General features: G+C 39.4%; 2 protein-coding genes across 6 annotated transcripts in view; one reads left to right on the top strand and one right to left on the bottom strand.

Moving 5' to 3' along the window:
- LOC105863531 (RH-like protein) overlaps positions 1–5,504 on the top strand; it is a 37,169-nt gene extending 31,665 nt beyond the window's left edge. For 2 of the 3 annotated variants that reach the window (XM_075995284.1, XM_012750735.3), the window contains one exon: positions 5,258–5,504. In XM_075995284.1, coding sequence (XP_075851399.1) covers positions 5,258–5,366 — 109 coding nt within the window. In that variant the 3' untranslated portion in view covers positions 5,367–5,504. Of the gene's footprint in view, positions 1–355; positions 430–5,257 lie in introns of all 3 variants that reach the window. The other variant, XM_012750734.3, reaches the window with a different exon arrangement.
- A 1,192-nt stretch (positions 5,505–6,696) lies between these two features.
- Positions 6,697–19,524, bottom strand: part of TMEM50A (transmembrane protein 50A) — a 25,106-nt gene continuing 12,278 nt past the window's right edge. For all 3 annotated transcript variants that reach the window (XM_012750738.3, XM_012750739.3, XM_012750737.3), the window contains exons 4-7: positions 15,313–15,380; positions 13,092–13,184; positions 12,842–12,902; positions 6,697–7,182 (exon numbers count right to left, since the gene is read on the bottom strand). In XM_012750738.3, the coding sequence (XP_012606192.1) occupies positions 7,137–7,182; positions 12,842–12,902; positions 13,092–13,184; positions 15,313–15,380 (268 nt within the window). In that variant the 3' untranslated portion in view covers positions 6,697–7,136. The remainder of the gene's footprint in view (positions 7,183–12,841; positions 12,903–13,091; positions 13,185–15,312; positions 15,381–19,524) is intronic.

Below are 19,524 nucleotides of genomic sequence, written 5' to 3'. Positions count from 1 at the left end.
GCTGCATGATAGCTCCTGTGCTTTAAATGGATCAGCTTTTAAGCGGGGTGCCGTCTAACAGAGCCTTTCTATTCTGTCTCAAGAAGGGCGTCAGATCCGTGGCTATCTTACACTGCACAGTGTAATCTCAGTGTCTTGGAGATCATTGCTCTTGCCACTTCCTTTTAGATGTCTACAGAATTAATAATTAAGCCGGTCCCAGAATGACAATGCTTCAATTTGTCTATCTCCCCATTATGGGAGAGAAAGTATTTCTGTTGAGATACTGGTAGTTGATATATGGTATTTTGATTAATCTTCAGATAACAAATACTGTGCTCCAAATATTTTAACGTTTAATTATGAATTTCAACAGGTTTGTTCCTAAATCTCAAAATATGGAAAAGACCTCATATAACTAAATATTTTGATGACCAGGCTTTCTGGAAGGTAAGATTTTTAACCTATTAAAGGTTAAAAGGTTGAGTGCATGAACTTAAAAAGATATCTGGGGATATCTGTTAACTTAGTGTTTATGAAAATAAAACATAAACAAACAAAAATGAAGTAGGAAGCATTGGGGGAGGAGGAAATCCAAATGTATGTGTGTGCACGTGTGTGTGCCTGTGTGTGCACATGTGTGTGTCTGTGTGCACGTGTGTGTGCACATGTGTGTGCCTTGTGTGCACGTGTGTGCCTGTGTGTGCACATGTGTGTGTCTGTGTGTGCACGTGTGTGTGCCTGTGTGTGCACGTGTATGTGTGTGTTGGTGGGGAGGAGGAGGGGGTAAGGGTTACCATTTCTCTGATGCCTCAAGTCACTGAGGGTCAGTGAGGAGAGAGCTACCACTGGCCACACTTCCCCTCCCCATCTGGAGTCTTCAAAGTGGGCAAATAGTTTGACGTGAAGGTGACAGAACCTCAAAGTGCAAGGGCCAGAAGAAACCTCAGGGCCATGGAGTCCAATGCCTTATTTGACAGATGCTCAGAGTGGAAACATGACTTGCCCAAGGTCTCACAGTGAGTGAGTGGCTAAGTGAGTCTAGAACACAGCCCTTGATAAATTATAACCAGTGGACACAAGCAAACTTGTAATATAGGAGACTGGGGTCACTTAGCAAAGGGACATAGGGCTCAAACAACTCAGCTGCTGAGGGTCTCTGTGTTACGTTGTAGCGTTTGTTGTCCTGACTGGGCTAGAAAGAAGGTCCGGGCACCTTCCCCGTCACCCCGCTGCCCTCCTTTGACTTACACGCACGGTTCCCAAAGCACCTTAGGGCGTCCTCCAGCCCACGCCACAGGTAGGCTGGGCGGGCAAGGGTCGGCGTTGCCAAGGGAAGTTGGGGCTGACAGAGGTCAGGCTAATGCCCAGCATCGTACCTTTGTGAGTGGCAGTGACAAGACCAGGAACAGAGTCTTCTGAGTCCCAGGCCAACCCTTTCCCCACCCAGCATCCAAGATGTGGATCACTGAAGGGACAGAGGCCAGCCTTATTATGGGCCTGGACCTGTGTGCCTGCAGAGGCCAAGCAGACACAGCCTGCCTCTTTTTCCCTCTCCTTTTTCTCCTTTCGCTCCTCCTCTTCTTCCTCCTCCTCTTCCACTTCAGCTTTATTGAGTTATAATTGAGATACAATGAATTTGTACACAATGTGTGTGATTTGATATGTTTTAAAATGTTTGTACACCCATGAGACCATCACTACAATCAAGACAAGGAACACATCCATCATTTCAACATTCCCTCCGCCCCTTAGAAGTTGTTGCTTCCCACGTGCACCTGGTCCCATCCCCAGGCAACCCCTGAACTACTTTCTGTCCCTAAAGATTAGTTTGCATTTTCTGTAAGTTTATAGAAATGGAATCATATAATGTACCCTCTTTTGTCTGGCTTCTTCAACTCAGCTATTTAACTATTCTGAGAGTCGTTCGTGTTGTTGCATGTAACCTACCTCACCTTGCACCAGCTTCTCTCTATAGCCATTGGTCCTTGGCTTCTCCCAGCGGCCAGTCCTTTCCAGTTCCTTGCAAGTATTCTTGAACCTTTATCAGAATCAGGGTAATCTAGCAAAAGGACTCAGAAAACTGTTTTAATCCATTCATTCGTTCCTCAAGTATTTATTGAGCAGCTACTATATACCAAGCACTATGATAATCAACCAAGGATACCAATCAACCAAAGATACCATTGTATCTCAAGCTAGACAAATACCCAGCTAACTATTTGAGTTGCAATAAATATCTGCTGAATAAATGAAGGAAATCTGAGGAACCCCATCTAACCCTAGCCACTGCAGCAACAGGTGAGACAGAACGGGAAGAACTGATTCCAGGCACCAGTCTGTAATGCATCATGTAGGCAAGTCCCTGGACTTCTCTCACTGGTAAAGCAAGGACAGTTATCTTCATTCTAGCTCACTGGGGTGTTTTAAAGATCAAGTGAGGTAATAATGTCTGTAACAACATTCTGTAACAAGCAAACCACCACATGAATGTGGAAGTACATCACTTGGGGTTTAGCCAACCACGAAGGAATGTGTAAGCATAATAGCCATCATCTTTGCAAGCCTGCTGTTCCTGATTTTGTGCTAGGTGTGTTTCAGCATTAGCTGATTTTATCCTCACAACACTCTGGCATGAGAGTAAGTATCCCGATCTTAAACATGAGGAAATTGAGGCCTATAGAGAGTAAGGAGCTTGTCCAAAATGACAGAACTAGTACATGGAACAGGAATTTGAACCGATGTATGTTTGGCTCCAAAGACACTCCACGTATGTATGTCTTGCGTGCAGCTACGCAAGAACAGTTATTCTACCCCGCCCCACCTCCCAGCAATCTTCTGGTTTATTTTCTTGCACCCTAAGTACAACCATTTATCCTGCAGTGTACCACTTTCAGCTTGCATCTGAAAGCCAAATATCCATTAAGAGGCGAGAATGCAGATCTGCAAAGCTGATAAATCCAGGGGTGATTTTTTGGTAAACCATCCGAGACATTTTAGATATGACTGAATACCCTTACTGCATTTCATAGAACTGACTGCTAGGGTTGGAAGGGACGTTGCAGCCAGCTCAGCCATTCCTTTACTGGTTACCCAGACTATGCCTGGCACTCCAAGGGAGTGGGCACCCATCACTCCCCAAGGGCACTCATTTCATCCTTGGATGGTTTATTAAAATGCACTCATGGGCTAATGTATTCCGCTAAATGTATTACCTAATCTGTGACAGATATTGTGTGACGTGCTGGGGAGACAAATCTAAATAAAGCATAGTTCTGGGATTCAAGGAGCCAGATGTACTAATCTCCTAACTCCCTGTAGCTTACAACGATCTTCACGCAGATACTGATTTACAAAAATTCAGTTTATAACACAATTTTTCACGCATCTTGTGCCTTCACTAGAAAAAATAAAATGCTCCCTTCAATTTTTTATTTCATTTTAATAAACCATGGATTTTATTTCATGCTTTGCAAAGCATGAGAACTCATTGACATCCACTTTTAAAAATTAATTCCACAATTAACCTTCCTGAAGTCAAGTGAGGCATTTTTAGGGGCAGTGTCCCAGGGCCAAGGCCCTGTTCTGAGTATAGCTGGGAGGACAGAGAACCCAAAGGGTTTAACAACTTAGTTAGGAGGACTGGATCTTTACATGTGCACAGCTCTACCTATTAAGTACTACACAAGTAACCCCAGAAGTAGCTGCTAGAAGAATTAGAGGGGGGAAAGGAATTCCCTGTGGGGTTGGGGAGGTCCGGGAGAATGGAACTTGAAGTCGTGCTGGATTTGGCTGAGCAGCAGAAAGTGCAAGGCATCTAAGCAAGGGAAGACTGTGAGCAAGAACAGAGGAAGGGTAAGGCGACCGGCTGGGCCACAAGTCTATGAAAAGGCTGAAAGGTGGCTAGAGCCAGTTTAATTTCATCCTACAGGCGATGAAAACTTCCAAAGGTTTAGGTGGGGGAAACAATGCAATAAAATCAGAATTTTAGACTTTAGGATTAAGCGTGTAGGATGGATCCTAAGATCACTGCAATCTGCTGAAGATCATCCATTGGCTTCCGAACCAGTATTTACAGTTTATTTTTTAAATGATTTTATTGCCAAGAAATATAAAACACCACTACTGTTTTGGTACAAAAACACAACAAAATGTGTTCAGAGTTCCTCTTGCTGCTTTATGTAGACAAAGTTTTAAAAACCTAGCCTTGTCACACTGGTATCACCCCTGCTTCTGATTTAAAATAAATGTTCTAGATACACCGTAGGAGTCCAACAAATGCTTGCTCAACCGAAATAAGGAGAGCCAGCTTTTAAAGTAAAGTAGGAAAACAGATCAAGAGCTGCCAATTGACTCCTCCAGTCTTAGTGAGGCCCAGTGAAAAAGAGCATCTTTCTGGGAGCAATATCTGAAGTCTGGTCCTAGCTCACCCACTAGCAGGCTGGTGCTTTCGGGCAGATCACTTAACTTCTCTGGGGCTATTTCTTCATCTATAAAATGAGATCAAATCCCACACTCTAAGAGTATGTGCTCTGGAATCAGACAGATCTGGGTTCTATCACTGCTAGCTCTGTGACCTCGTAGAGCTTCAGTCTCCCCGTCTCTGAAATGGAGACAACAGTGCCTCTCTCACTGGGTTGATGTGAGGGTTTAAAAGAAATAATGTTGTGTGAAATGTTAGCACATTGACTGATCTGTAGAAAACACCCTATAAGTGTTAGCTACCCTGATTTCCGGTTTCAGAATTCTGTGGTCTGAGGTTACTCAACATGCAATGATGTTTTATGGCAGGCTGTAATATGGCACAACCAAAGAACTCAGAAAATAGCTTGCTGAAGTGAACACCCAGAGAAGACCTAAGAACTCTCTTCAAATACTTAAAAGACTGGCACGTAGAAGAAACATATTTTGTTTCTATGCTTCTATAAAGAATTTAGTTAGGCTTAAGGGGTGATGCAGTACAAATTCCTAACAATCTTAACTGTCTGCCAAATGCAATGAGCTACTTCATATTGCAGTAGTGAGTCCTCTGTCACTGGAGGCATTAAAACAAAAGCCAGATGACTATTTACCAATGACCCATGTAAAGAGCTACATGAAATAAGATCTACCTAAAAGTTCTTCCAATTTAGATTTTATGAAAGAACCTCTAAGGTCTTTGTCATGAGACATTAAGGTTAACATAAGTTTTAAGAGATCAAGCCAGAATCAGTATGTATACAAATTTTAGGAGTATAAGGGTTCATCTGCAATAAAAATGTTTTCTTTGCTTTTACAGTTTCCTCATTTGGCTGTTGGATTTTAAGCAAAAGCATCCAAGAAAAACAAGGCCTATTCGAAAACAAGACAACTTCCTTTCACCATTGCTCACCTTTGTATTCAACTAACACTTACTACAGCAAAGCCTCCTTATGTGCAATGAAACAATGCTAGAGATAGATTTGATATTAAAAAATAGAGGACTAAAAACTTGTTTAAGAGGGAATTCAATAATAGTTTTCAATAAATGTTTGCTTTCATTAAAGGTGATGGTATCAATATTTTCTTGGTTGCAGAGACAAAGTTTTGGTTCAATTTTGTTGACAATTCTTAGCTTCTTTCTAATGCTTAATAAAATATGCTACCCAGTTAACTCTTGTTTACATGAACGGATCATATAACACAAAATAGGACAATGAAGAACTCACTTATATTTAGTCCTTGCAGACATAATGCTTTTATTCCAGCAGTTTTACAAGATAGTTAGCGTTCCCTGCGCATATTCTGAGTCGTACTGCGGGGAAGGGAAAGAGGCTGTAGTCAGTTGTGGGGTAGGGGTTGCACTGCCACAGGGTTAAAAAACTAGTTCTGGGACCTTAAGGAAATCATTTAAATTTCCATGGGCTGGGTTCCCTCATGTGTAAAAATAGAGGGTAGACTTCAACCTCTAAGATCTCTTCCAATTTTCACATTCTAAAGGTGTAAAAAAAAAAAAAAATTCATGAGTGATTTCATGTGGGGTGCCAGCAATACAGTCATTCCTTTGAGTAGCATCTTTATCACCAGTCAATATTCAAAACATACAGATTGGCAGATAATGACAGACATGGAAGAGAGTTCCACACACTTTAATCACCCAAGATATATTTTGTGTTTAATGTAGGGCTAACTGTAGTATGTTTTATGAAAGGCGTTTCAAGCTGTAGTTCTGAAGAATGTGTATCCCACTTTGCCAAGCTGGAGAGCCTGAGGGGACAAGAGAGTTCCAAAGAGGAACAGACCATGAGAGTCAGTTCCCAGTAGCTAATGTTTGTAATTATGTTGAACTTGCTGATGAATTGTGAGCTTAGTGGTTCTGCACACAGATAAAATGAAACATGAAATCCAACAGAATAACAAAGAAATGGTCAAGAGACTAGTGTCCAGTCCCTGTCCTTTTCCTCTTTCTTTCAACTGTGGGTATGGAGGGACTGCCAGTGTCCTACCAGAACCACATGTCATTGCTTGACTCAGTTACATCCCCCTTTCCCCCTGAGTCAGCAGCACAATGGAAGAACTTCCCACAGAAGGGACATGAGGAGCCTGGTGGCTGGACCATGGGGCTTCTCACTTCCAACATGTCCTCTCACCCCTTGGGAGACCCTCGAAAGCTACTTGATGCTAAATGTTTACAGAATGTGTAGTAAAACCATAGAAACCAAACACCAAGTATAGTGAGAAAGAATTTTGACCACTGAATAGTTTTTAAAAACAAGAAAATGTTTATATTTCATTTAACATTTGACACAGAAGAGGCCACAAATAAACATGTCAAATCTTCAGAGCATTTTCATTGCAGTTCTGGACCTCAGATATGAGAAACGGTCACACTGATGAATCCATGATGTCTTTTGTAATTTCTTATTTTTAACATGTTATACCATGATAAAACTTGACAAAATTACTCTGTGAAAGTTTCCTTTAACATTTTATAAGTTAATCAAGTGCATACCACAATAGCTTTGTTATTGTTCAAATAGAGAGTTCTCATGATTTTAGTATTACACAACTTTAAGCTGAGACTACACTCAGAAATAGGTTTAGAAAATGGCATTACAAAAGATTGGGAGTGAGCAGTAACAAAACAAAACAAAACAAAACTCATGCAGGGCTGCTGTGCTGTAGGAAATCAGATGTTTTCACTGCCATAAGTCTTCAGTGCGGCCAAACTTAAAAACCAGTCCTCTGTGAATAAAACAAGAAATATCACATGACTACCTGAATCTGGGTAAAGAAAGAATATGTAAGATTTTGAGAATGGTGGGAAGTAAGCCACAAAGAATAACTGATGAACTGTATAAAAAATTTTGACACAGAATATATCAAAACAGAAACTGATCGTCTAAGGTAGTGAATTCTTTCATCGTGCTCAGCTGTGTATTTGCTGCCATCTTTCCCACAACCCTAACTCCAGAGTACTGAAGACACGCGTGACTTTTACAAAGTTAACTAATGTTTAGCATGTAACCATTATATGTCTGATTTTATCAAATCCAACAAACCTTTTCTAAACATCCTGATATGCTAGGTGCTAGGGCTGTAGGATAAATACCCCTTGCCCTCAAATTGCTCACATTCTTTTTTTTTTTTTTTTTTTTTGAGACAGAGTCTCACTCTCTTGCCCAGGCTAGAGTGAGTGCCGTGGCGTCAGCCTAGCTCACAGCAACCTCAAACTCCTGGGCTCAGTGATCCTTCTGTCTCAGCCTCTCGAGTAGCTGGGACTACAGGCATGAGCCACCATGCCTGGCTAATTTTTTCCATATATATTTTTAATTGGCCAATTAATTTCTTTCTATTTTTAGTACCATGTTTCCCCGAAAATAAGACAGGGTCTTATATTTATTTTTCCTCAAGATGACACCCTAGGGATAATTTTCAGGGGATGTGTTATTTTCCCCTCAAAGCCTCAGCTTGCAGCACGCACAGGATGGCTGGAAGCTGACAGGGGGAGCCGACCTTGTTGGTGGGGCTGCCCACACCTTTCCAGTCACCTCTAGGATAGTAGCTGTCATGATGGGACAGATGAGAAGGGCTGCTCATCTTCTTTACTGCTCCACGACGAAATGCATGGGTTGTGCAGATATGCTGCGTAGCCATACCCATCGCTAGGTCTTATTTTCGGGGTAGGGCTTATATTATGCAAGTGCTTAGAAATCCTGCTAAGGCTTATTTTATGGGTAGGTCTTATTTTCGGGGAAACACGGTATAGACGGGGTCTCGCTCTTGCTCAGGTTGGTTTCAAACTCCTAACCTTGAGCGATCTGCCTGCTTCGGCCTCCCAGAGTGCTAGGATTACAGGCGTGTGAGTCACCGCACCCAGCCTGCTCACATTCTTTTTCTTTTTTTGAGACAGAGTTTCCCTTTGTTGCCCAGGCTAGAGTGAGTGCTGTGGTGTCAGCCTAGCTCATAGCAACCTCAAACTCCTGGGCTCAAGCAATCCTGCTGCCTCAGCCTCCTGAGTAGCTGGGACTACAGGCATGTGCCACCATGCCCGGCTAATTTTTTCTATATATTTTAGTTGGCCAATTAATTTCTTTCTATTTATAGTAGAGACGGGGTCTTGTTCTTGCTCAGGCTGGTTTCGAACTCCTAACCTCGAGCAATCCGCCCACCTCGGCCTCCCAGAGTGCTAGGATTACAGTGAGTCACTGCATCCAGCCTGCTCACATTCTTGATAGCCTGATGTGGTCTAAGTACTGGGGTTGGGGGTAGAGAAAGAGGCATATATACCGAGTGTTAAGTACAGAAACACAGAATCTGCCTGAATGAGTTAGAAAAGGATTTAAAGAGGTGGCAATACCTGAGACAGGCTTTGATGGATAAACAGGAGTTTGAATGGGAAGTTGGTAGGAACAAGAGCAGTGGGATGATGAAGGAAGATGATTCAGGGAGTGGAAGCAGTACATCAAAGGGCAATGAGGCATAAAAAACCCACGGGGCTTTAGGAAAAACCCAGGAGGTTGGTATATGCCCAGGAAATACACCCTCACAGAGCTTACCATCTATGGTTTCCATGACGGAGTACCTATAGTGTGTCCTCGAGGCTTCAACTTCAGAGAAGCAAGATGACAATTATATGCATTTAAAAAGCTATAATTATATGCATTAAAAAAGTGTAGTAGAACAGGGAAGAGTCCACCAGGGCTAGATTACAGTTCAAGAGATGAGGGAGACAGGCAATGCAGGCAGCCAGGCTTCAGGATGCCAACTGCCCAGGGTGGCAAATCACCCACAAGTGCCTCAATGAGTTAAGAGCCTGTATGCTCTATCCAGGGGCAGTTGGCCCTTGAGGCCAAGTTTTGAGACCAGCCTGGGCAACATAGCAGGACCCAGTTCTCATCTCTACAAAAACAAAAATAAGAAAAATTAGCTAGGGCTGAGTAAAGTGGCTCACACCTGTAATCCTAGCACTCTGGGAGGCTGAGGAGAGAGCCTCCCGAGGCTGAGCTCAGGAGTTCAAGACTGGCCTGAGAAACAGCAATACCCTGTCTCTACTAAAAGCAGAAAAATCAGCTGAGTGTTATGGTTCATGCCTCTAGTCCCAACTACTTGAGAGGCTGAGGCAGGAGGATCACTTGAGCCCAGGAGTGGAGGCTGCAGTGAGCTATGATCATGCCACTGCACTCCAGTCAGGGTGACAGAGCAAGACCCTATCTCGAACAAACAAAAAACCACAGGAAAAAAAACAAAAAACCAAAGAAGATGAGACCAAAGGCAGAAGGAGGAATGAGTGAGGGATGAGAACTGCTCAGGCAATGGATGATGAGTGAACATAAACAATGGAAATGAACAAAAAGAGAACAGGTTTCAGACCATCCAGAGGCAGATTTAATAGGACTTGGATGCAGGGGGTGAGTGTGAAAGAGAAACTCAAGATAGACATTTCAAGGCATATGCTGTTTTTTATTTTGTCATCTTGTCAGTTTTCCAATTACCAGTGCATACTCAAGTCCACAGTTACAATGATCAATTTAAAATGGCTTCAAGGCTGGGCGTGGTGGCTCACGCTTATAATCCTGGCACTCTAGGAGGCCCAGGTGGGTGGATTGTTTGAGCTCAGGAGTTCAAGACCAGCCTGAGCAAGAGCGCGACCCCATCTCTACTAAAAAAAAACAATAGAAATAAATTAATTGGCCAACTAAAAATACATATAAAAAAATTAGCCGGGCATGGTGGCACATGCCTGTAGTCACAGCTACTCAGGAGGCTGAGGCAGGAGAATTGCTTGAGTTCAGGAGTTTGAGGTTGCTGTGATCTAGGCTGATGCCATGCCACAGCACTTTGGCCTGGGCAACAGAGTGAGACTCTGTCTCAATAAATAAATAAATAAAATAAAATAAAATAAAATAAAATAAAATAAAATAAAATAAAATAAAATAAAATGTCTTCATGAGGTAAATGCTTCAGTGGTGTTTTTTTTTTCTAATGAAAACAAAAATGCAACCAGGAACTAATCTGGTACCCCCTTCTTGGAAACATATTAATTTCTCCTTATGAAGGATTTAATAAACCTCCAAAAGGTGGTTTATTAACTGCTCTTCTAGTTAATATCACACCCATTGCTATATAAAAGAAAAACTGAAGTTGGTTATTAGAAGACTCTACTCTTCAGACAGCTTCAAAGAAACATAGTAACTTCAGAACACTAGTCGACAGATGTGAAGTGTAATCTGAAGAGTTTCTTGGGCAAGAGCCAGTGCCACCTACGCTGTCAGATGGTCACCTGTCTATTCTGGTTTCTGAAATAGTAATTTCTAAGCTGTTTCTGAGTACCATTCTGCTATAAATCAGAGTAGTAGGCAATCTGCTACAACTATTCTGATAACAGTGTCTCTTAGTTAAATTTAATTTTAATTTGTTGATAGTCCAAGATTATTTTTTCAAGATTAGTATTCTCATACAACCTAATTAGTTTTTAGATTTAATAGGTATAATAGTAACAAATGAGAAATTAACCAAACTTGCTGCATATAAAAGCAATTTATTATAAGTAATGTGCAATAATGGCAAGTCAATGATCAATTTCTAAGGTTTTATGAAATATGGTAAGCACTGTATGAAGTTATTTATATTTCTGCCTTTCACTGGAAGACATAAAATTTGCCCACAAATCTTCCTCCCTCAATTCTCTGTTCCTCTCTGCTATAACATATTATCTTTCCTGTCAAAAGCAGTGTCTCAAAGTGGAACTTACTTTACCCTTTATCCTTGCTAGAGCAGGCAATGATGAAAATAAAGAAGGCTGCCATTTGCCCTTCACTAGCCAGTTCTGAGTAAATCCTCTTCTCACTACTCCATCCTGAAGCATCTCTTACCCCCTGCCTCTGACCTTGTGACACTACTTTCCTGTGGCTGAATTTGTGGAGTACTGTGGAGGTACCAGAGCTGAGGATGCCTGGTCCTTCCTTAAAGATGCTCAAGCCTCAGTATGCAACTTGAAAGAAAAAGAAATCCTAACTATCAATACTCTCCCTCTCATAAACATATGCTGTATTATCCTATAAAATAACATACACTCAAATTGTATATCATAAGTGGGGAGAGGTTTATTCACTTTGTATTTTTTAAGTGCAGTGTTACAATCTTTTTTTCTTTTTTAAGAAAAAAGGAGGGGAAGGCCAGGTGCAGTGGCTTATGCCTGTAATCCTAGCATTTTTGGAGGCCAGGGTAGGAGGATTGCTTCAGGCCAGGAGTTCAAGACTAGCCTGAGCAAGAGTGAGACCCTGTCTCTACAAAAAAAAAAAATAGAAGAATTAGTCAGGCATGTTGGTGCACACCTGTAGTCCCAGCTATTCCAGGGATTAAGGCAGGAGAATCCCTTGTGCCCAGGAGTTTGAGGTTGCTGTGAGCTATGATGATGCCACTGCACTCTAGCCTGAGAGACACAGCAAGACCCTGTCTCAAAAAAAAAAAAAGAAAGAGAGAGAGAGAGAGAGAAAAGAAGAAAAAAAGTGGTTTAAGTAGATATGGGGCGTTTATTTCTTTTTTGGAAGTGGGTAGGAAGGCAGGGAAGGAGAAGTCCTACAATATACAGCAGTTTCTTAACCATTATTGGAATAGGAACTTCTCTGAAAAATCTGATGAAATCTGATGAAAGCAGACTCTCTCTTCCCAGAAACAAGCAGGAACACCAATTTCTCACACATGGAAATGTCTGGTGATTTCTCCTCTTCAGAAGCCTGCCTACACGATACAGGTTAAGAACTTCTGATGCAATAGAGAGCTGTTTTGCTGTGATTTTTTTCCTTTTTATTTTTTGTTTGGGGAACAGTAGGGGTAGAGGAAAGGAGAGGCCTTAAGTTTCTAGAAAAGAATGAACACCTGAGAAGATTATTAGTAAAAGTATTGGGGCTTTTAGGAGTTTTAGTAATCTTTTCATTTGTAATTGTATCAGCAGGATAAAAAATGTTAGGACTTTTCCTCCACAGCTCAAATCTTACTCACAAATTCTAATGACACCAAGGATAGAAGAACTATAAAATATGCCAGAAACTAAAATTTAAGGAGAAATGGTTTTAGATAGCCTTTCATTAAAAGAACTGTTAGAGATCTAGATTTAAAATAAACATTGTTAGTGTTACATAACTAAATCTACATGAATCATAGTTATTCATTAAAGGGGGCGTGGTAGCAATCTTAAAAATTAATGTATGTTCCCAAGGTTGGTGGCAAACCAACCCATGTTTCAAAAATACCCTTCTCAACCTCATTCTTCATATTTTATGAAAATAACATGGAGGAGTGGCATTGGACAGGGGTAAATTAAGCAACTAAATATAGTAAATCACAAAAGCAGCTATTATTTAAAAAAAAAGATAAGAAGAATAATGTAAAACAGACTTACCCAAAAAAGATGAAGGCATTCTGGAAAAATACAGCAATTCCAGGGTATACTATGGCTTTTTCTGTAAATAATTGTAATATTTAGAGTTTTATTATCTCAAAACATTGAGTTTAAGATATACTGGCAAACATCAGTTTTCTTGCCTAGTGTAATTGATTTTTCTGGTAATTATGTTTGGTTTGAGCACAAAGTGACAACACATATGAGTCTAGGATTGCTTTAGTAAATTGTAACCTGTGTTTTCTCTTACCTTTAGCAACATAACCTCCAAAGAGAATCCACATAGATGCAATCAGAGATCCAAAGGCCAACATGAAACCAATGAACAGCCAAATACGAGCACCTTAAAAGAAATAACATTTTACCAGAATTGTTTCTCATATGGCAGCAGGTAGTATAATTAACTTTCAAAAAGAAAACAAAAGTCCAAACAGAAAAAAATGTGCAGCTGCCATTAAAGTCTATGATAAGAACAGTAGAACATGAGTTAAGTACCTTTCATCAGTGCAGAAGTTGGCCTTTTTCTTCTTGATTAGTCTGTATATTCCTTTTTTTAAAATTTATTGTTTATTGGTCTGTGTATTCTAAATGCATACATTCACTTTCCCAAACTACCTACACTGAGAAAAACTTTATTCAACCTTCCTGTAAAACAGCTCATAAAATACATTTTACCATTTTTATAGGTTCATTTTCCACATATTTTTAGAAATTGTGCTCCTAAGTTTAAGAACACTTTCTTTCTTTTTTTTTTTTTTTGAGACAGAGTCTTGCTTTGTTGCCCAGGCTAGAGTGAGTGCCGTGGCGTCAGCCTAGCTCACAGCAAACTCAAACTCCTGGGCTCAAGCAATCCTCCTGCCTCAGCCTCCCAAGTAGCTGGGACTACAGGCATGCGCCACCATGCCTGACTAATTTTTTCTATATATATATATTAGTTGGCCAATTAATTTCTTTCTATTTATAGTAGAGACGGGGTCTTGCTCTTGCTCAGGCTGGTTTCAAACTCCTGACCTGGAGTGATCCTCCTGCCTCGGCCTCCCAGAGTGCTAGGATTACAGGCATGAGCCACCGCGCCTGGCCCAAGAACACTTTCAAACAACATATATATACTTAAAAAAAATTCATATTCAGTGATGTATGAATCTCAAAGTTACCATATTTCACTTTCAGGAGGTCAGGCAGCAAAGCAAATTTACTGTGGCTGGTACTTAGGTTAAGTGGCATTAAAATTATGTTAACAGAGGAGGACAACCAACTTTTAAATCACATTAATATATTCATGAAAATTTGCTACACATAATAAATGGAGTCATTAGACTGCCTAAAATGAATTCTGAGATAGGGTCTCTTTCTTTAATTAGCACAAATACATTTTAATAAAAACACTACTTAGCTCAATAAAGCACAGCAAATACAATACTATATATATTAATTTCCAAGTTCACGCCCAAAACATAAAACAATAGTTCCAAAAGAATGATCTATTACTAATAGATGTCATATTAAAACAAATATATCTGGCTCTGGACCCCTAAAGCTGTGCAAGCTAATGAAATTTTATTAGAGATGTGATAGTCATATGCTAGTCCTAGCTCTAGCTATTATTGTCTTACTATTATAACACTAACTGCTAACACTCATCCCTTCTTTCAGAGTTGACAAGGCTATGGTGTTTTTTCCTGTTTCATTTAAAAAAAAAAAATATATATATATATATAAATAATAGCCAGGTTTATATTTGTGTGAATGTGATATTCAAGTTTATCATTTAAATTGCTTAATAAATACCTATCTCCTCAAATCTCTGAGTAAACTGGACTCTGCAAGAAGTTGTGCCACTTCCCCTATATTCTGCTACCACAGGTACATAGCCATGCAGTCCAGGGGATAACAGTCCCCAGTAGAGAAAGTAAGGCCTGGTGAGCCCAAGGACCAACTCTCTGATTCTATTTACCACTGCAAGTTGAAAAGAGTTCTGGAGATTCTGAATGTACTTAATACATTCTTAATACTGAACTGTACATATAAAAATGGTTAAGATGGGTAAGAATTGTATGAGTATTTTACCACAATTTAAAAAAACACCATAGCTCTGATTCTAAACTATTTCAAAATGCTAATTCAACCAAATAAGGTTGGCAAAAAAGTGAAGAAAGAAGTGATAGAATTTAAAAGTGATATAATTTAAAATACTATAAACTCTATTTTGCATTTGTATCTTGTATACATTTACATTAATATCTACATATTATTACACAGGATTATATACTTAATCCTGTGTATTCTGCACTATACAATCAACTCTGACCAAACACCAATTTTACTTTATGCCTTGGAACCTATAACCTCTTCTCTAGACACAACTCCATACTATCCCTAATCTGAAGGATTTAGACGAGTGGTCTTCCATATATAATTCTCATTTTAAGGATGTAAACATGTATAGTAAGATGCTGTTTGCACCTGTTTACCTGTTTGACCCAGACAACCTTCACTGTAACTATCACCTCGGACTTGTCCATTCGATACTGCATTAATCCTGTATAAATAAAATAAAACCAAGAAATCAAGGTCTCTGACTCCAAGCGGAAATTATCCATGACATCAAGTTACCAGAAATAGTAAGCTAGAGTTCCTCAAATTTAAGGTTAGGCCTCCTGAGTCTTGAGTAAGAGGTTCATATGACCTTAACCAAGTCTCTTCAACCAGATATTCTGATGCAGTGGTTATGGGCCTTAGACTAGAATAAGCATCATCTGGCAACTTGTTTGAAAAAAAGTTTGAAAATTCTCTGACCTCATCCAAACCTACTGAAGCAGAAACTCTTGGCATGGGGCCCAAAAATCTGAGTTTTAACAAGTCTTTCAGGTGATTCTGATGCTTATTAAAATTTGAGAATAAAATTTTATCTTTGTAAGATTGGAACAGGTAAAAGGATATTTTAGTTTGGTTCTATCTAGTTTTCCATTTGTATATATCATACATTCTCAACACATAATCATGTATGGCAATCGCAGAGAGAGAAAATGGGCCTTAGAAAACCCCCAGATTACTTAAAATTGGCTTTGGAATGAATTTTTTGTAATAATTTTGTACTAATGTTCAATGTTTGGAGAAATAATTATATGTCAAATAAATTAATAACCTTTTGCTCTGAAGATGTTATCAAAGAGATATTCAGGTTGTAAAATTTTGTTTTTTCAATTCCTGATACATGTTCTAAACATTAGAACTTCACTGACTTTCATAGAGTGCCACTCTAAATTGAGATAGCCTAGCTGGGTGCAGTGGTGCATGCCTGCAAGTCCCAGCTACTTATGAGGTTGAGGTGGGAAGACTGCTTGAGCCCAGGAGTTCAAGTCCAGCCTGGCCAACATGGAGAGATCCTGTCTCTAAAAAATAAATAAATAATGATTTAAATTGAGATAGTCTTGTTTTCTTCAGGAGTACCCTGTGAAACATTTTAAATGTCATGGGAAAATAGTCCCCAATATATCAGGTTAAAATTATAAAATGTAATATACATTTTATATATACCCATTTAGTTGGTTATTTGTGTGTGTGTGTGTCTACCACATGAGGACAGGGGCCATTGTCTATCTTGTTTCCCATTTTTAATTCTAGCACGAGGCTTGGCACATACCAAGTTTCTCCGAAAATAAGACAGGGTCTTAGATTTATTTTTCCTCAAGAAGACACCCTAGGGCTTATTTTCAGGGGATGTGTTTTTTTTTTTTTAAGTATAGTACAATAATCTACATTTATTCAAGTATAGTTAAGTTGTCTTCTTCTGGAACATCATCATAACTCTCCACACCCCAAATTCCATCCTGAACTTCTTGTGACTCTGTTTCCTTTAGAACCATTGGCCCCAATCTCTCATGTAGAACAATAGAGCTCTCATGGGACAGATGGGAAGGGCTGCTCGTCTTCTTTAGTGCTCCGTGACGAAATGCATGGGCTGTGCAGATACGCTGCATAGCCACGCCCATCACTAGGTCTTATTTTCAGAGTAGGGCTTATATTGTGCAAATGCTTAGAAATCCTGCTAGGGCTTATTTTATGGGTAGATTTTATTTTTGGGGAAACATGGTAGTATGTGTTCAATAAGTATGTTGAATATTTGAACCCTAATTTTTTTTCTCAATAATAATGAAGTCTTCATTTATTCATGCAAATCTAAGTTTAAGAATGATTGAAATACTCATAACTATTTTCAGTGATCTCTATATAGCGTTAATGAAATTATTTTGTACACTAAATGTATTTTAATACAAGATTCTGTACCCAAAATATATTTTAACACAAGTTTCATATTTTAAAAAAATTATAGATGTTTTTAGGTTAGCGCTTGTTTTCCTTGCTGAGACATCCATTAATTTCATAGTCCTCTGTCAGATGCCATGTTCCTGTGCCACTATCAAGTACATTTTGGAATGAACAATCTCTATTTGTTCTCTGATGTTACTCTTTTTACATATGTTCTCAAATTGACAGAAAAGTTACAAGCACATAGTTATAACAATTTTTTTCCTGAAACATTTGAAATTTGACAACATAATACCCCATAACTCAAGTGCTAGGTGTGCTCTTTGTTTTGGGGGTATAGCTGTTCTTGGGACCTCTTGGTGGAGCTGCTGCCACACTGCTTCCCCACTCCGTCATTTGGACAGCCTCTTCCCGCTCTTCAGACTCCAATATCCCACTTAGAGGTGTCTCCTCCCCAAATCCCAACCCCAGCTGCATGATTCCCTCCTCATCCTGCTTGGGATCTGACGGCCTGTGCTAGGCTGCCCTCCTATGTAACCCTGTTTGCGCTCTGGCAGCCAGCTTGGGCCACCAAACCTTGCCCTTCTGCTGAAGATGCCTGACCTCACCTAATGGCTTGTGGACTGGATTTTTCAGGAAGAGTAGAGGAAAAGAAGAGTTGAATATTACTTTAAAAATATTAATATATGAGGGATGTCCAGAAAGTATCCAGCAATTGTTAATATATTTTTCATATTACATAGCTGGATATTTTCCAGATAGCCTTCGTACATACATGTATTAGAAAAGAAAAAACAGAAGAATATACATCAAATGTTATAGTTTGGTGAGATTATAAGTAATAGCCTCTTCATTTTTACTTATTGGCATATCCTACATTTTTAAAATTAAAAAATACAGAGTAACACAAAAGAACATTTATTAACATTTTAAAGCCACAAATCACAGAACTAGTGATGATTTTTGTAAAATAAAAAGAAAAAATAAAAGTTATTAATGAACGAGTAGCTGTTCTTTGACCTTATCCATTGGAATTATAATTAACAATTTCAGTTTAAAAGGTCTTCTGGGTTACAGATTGACACTATCTGGCACGATAGTGAAAAGATATAAGTTGAAGCCAAATAGATGATAAATGTTAATAAAAACCTCAGAGTCAGATTTGCTATGATTATGTAGTAGAAATTCAACAGAATACAAGTTTTGCAGAAAACATTTTTGAAAAGTACAATCTAACATATGGCTATACATCCCTCCACTTGGTCAGAGGGGCTACTGCTAAAAATTTTTTAAAGATCTGAGGATAAAAGCAGGGCAAAATAAATAAATAATATCACAAAAATAAAAATTTTAAAATCTGAACCAATGTTAACACTTATACGTGTCAGCTTTCTAAAGGAATTCTAACAGCATGATTATTACAATAAAATAAATTGCAACAAAATGGAAAGAACCAGAAATAGCTGCATACTGGCTGAACTTCAAAGAAAAAGATTAGACAGCCTCTTGCTATCAGTGGTGTCTGAAGTCAGACATTACTTCTGCAAATGAATAACTGGTCTGGCATTCCGCTCACCCCAGTCACCGTCACACTGGCCTCTCTTAGCAGCTTGCTTTAGTCAGAAAATACAAGTTACTTTGTTTACACTTACGTAAGTATAGCAAAAATTTTAAAATTTGAAACGTGTGTCATTTTGAACCTGGATTAAATGAAAGCCTGGAAAAGATGACACTAAAACTCAAGTTAGAAGTCTAGAGAAAGTTAATTGCCAGTGGTAGAGGTCAGGGCAGTAGCTATGTACAGCTATGACCACAGAAGTGGTCCTTCCGATGGAACCCAGAAAATACGACAGACTAGGAATGGAAGGTCCACTAAAGGCCAGGAATGAGAAATGGGGCTGAAACACAGGGTTTATTTAATAAAAGGTCTGTATGTAGAAGAATAAATTCCTTCCTCATTTCTCTCATCCTTTAGGGATCTGAACACTTTTTCTCAAGATCAGATAGTAAATATTTTAGACCTGTGAGCCCATACACTCTGTCACATCATCACAAGTATACAGCCACAGACAATATGTAGCTGACTGGGTATGGCTGTGTTCTAATAAAACTTGATTTACCAACTAGGCCTGGCCATGGTTTACCAACCCCTTCTTACCTAAAGCACACCTAGAAACTGTTTACCCTCTTTAGGCAGGGGACAAAGGGGGTTTTCTCTTAAGCAATTGAAAAAACTATCTTGAAGGGGGGCGGAGCAAGATGGCGGACAAGAAACACAGCTAGACAGAGTGTCTCTGCAGAAAAGACAGATTCTAGGAAAAATTAGAAGAAAGAAGCTAGCAGACGAGCATACATCAGACGAGGGTCAGAAGGAGGGGTACCTGAGACCATGGGAGACTCCATGGGAGGAGGTT

The sequence above is a fragment of the Microcebus murinus genome, chromosome 2 (genome assembly GCF_040939455.1).
Source record: "Microcebus murinus isolate Inina chromosome 2, M.murinus_Inina_mat1.0, whole genome shotgun sequence".
NCBI lineage: Eukaryota > Metazoa > Chordata > Mammalia > Primates > Cheirogaleidae > Microcebus > Microcebus murinus.
This window is presented reverse-complemented; position numbering and strand designations above follow the sequence as displayed.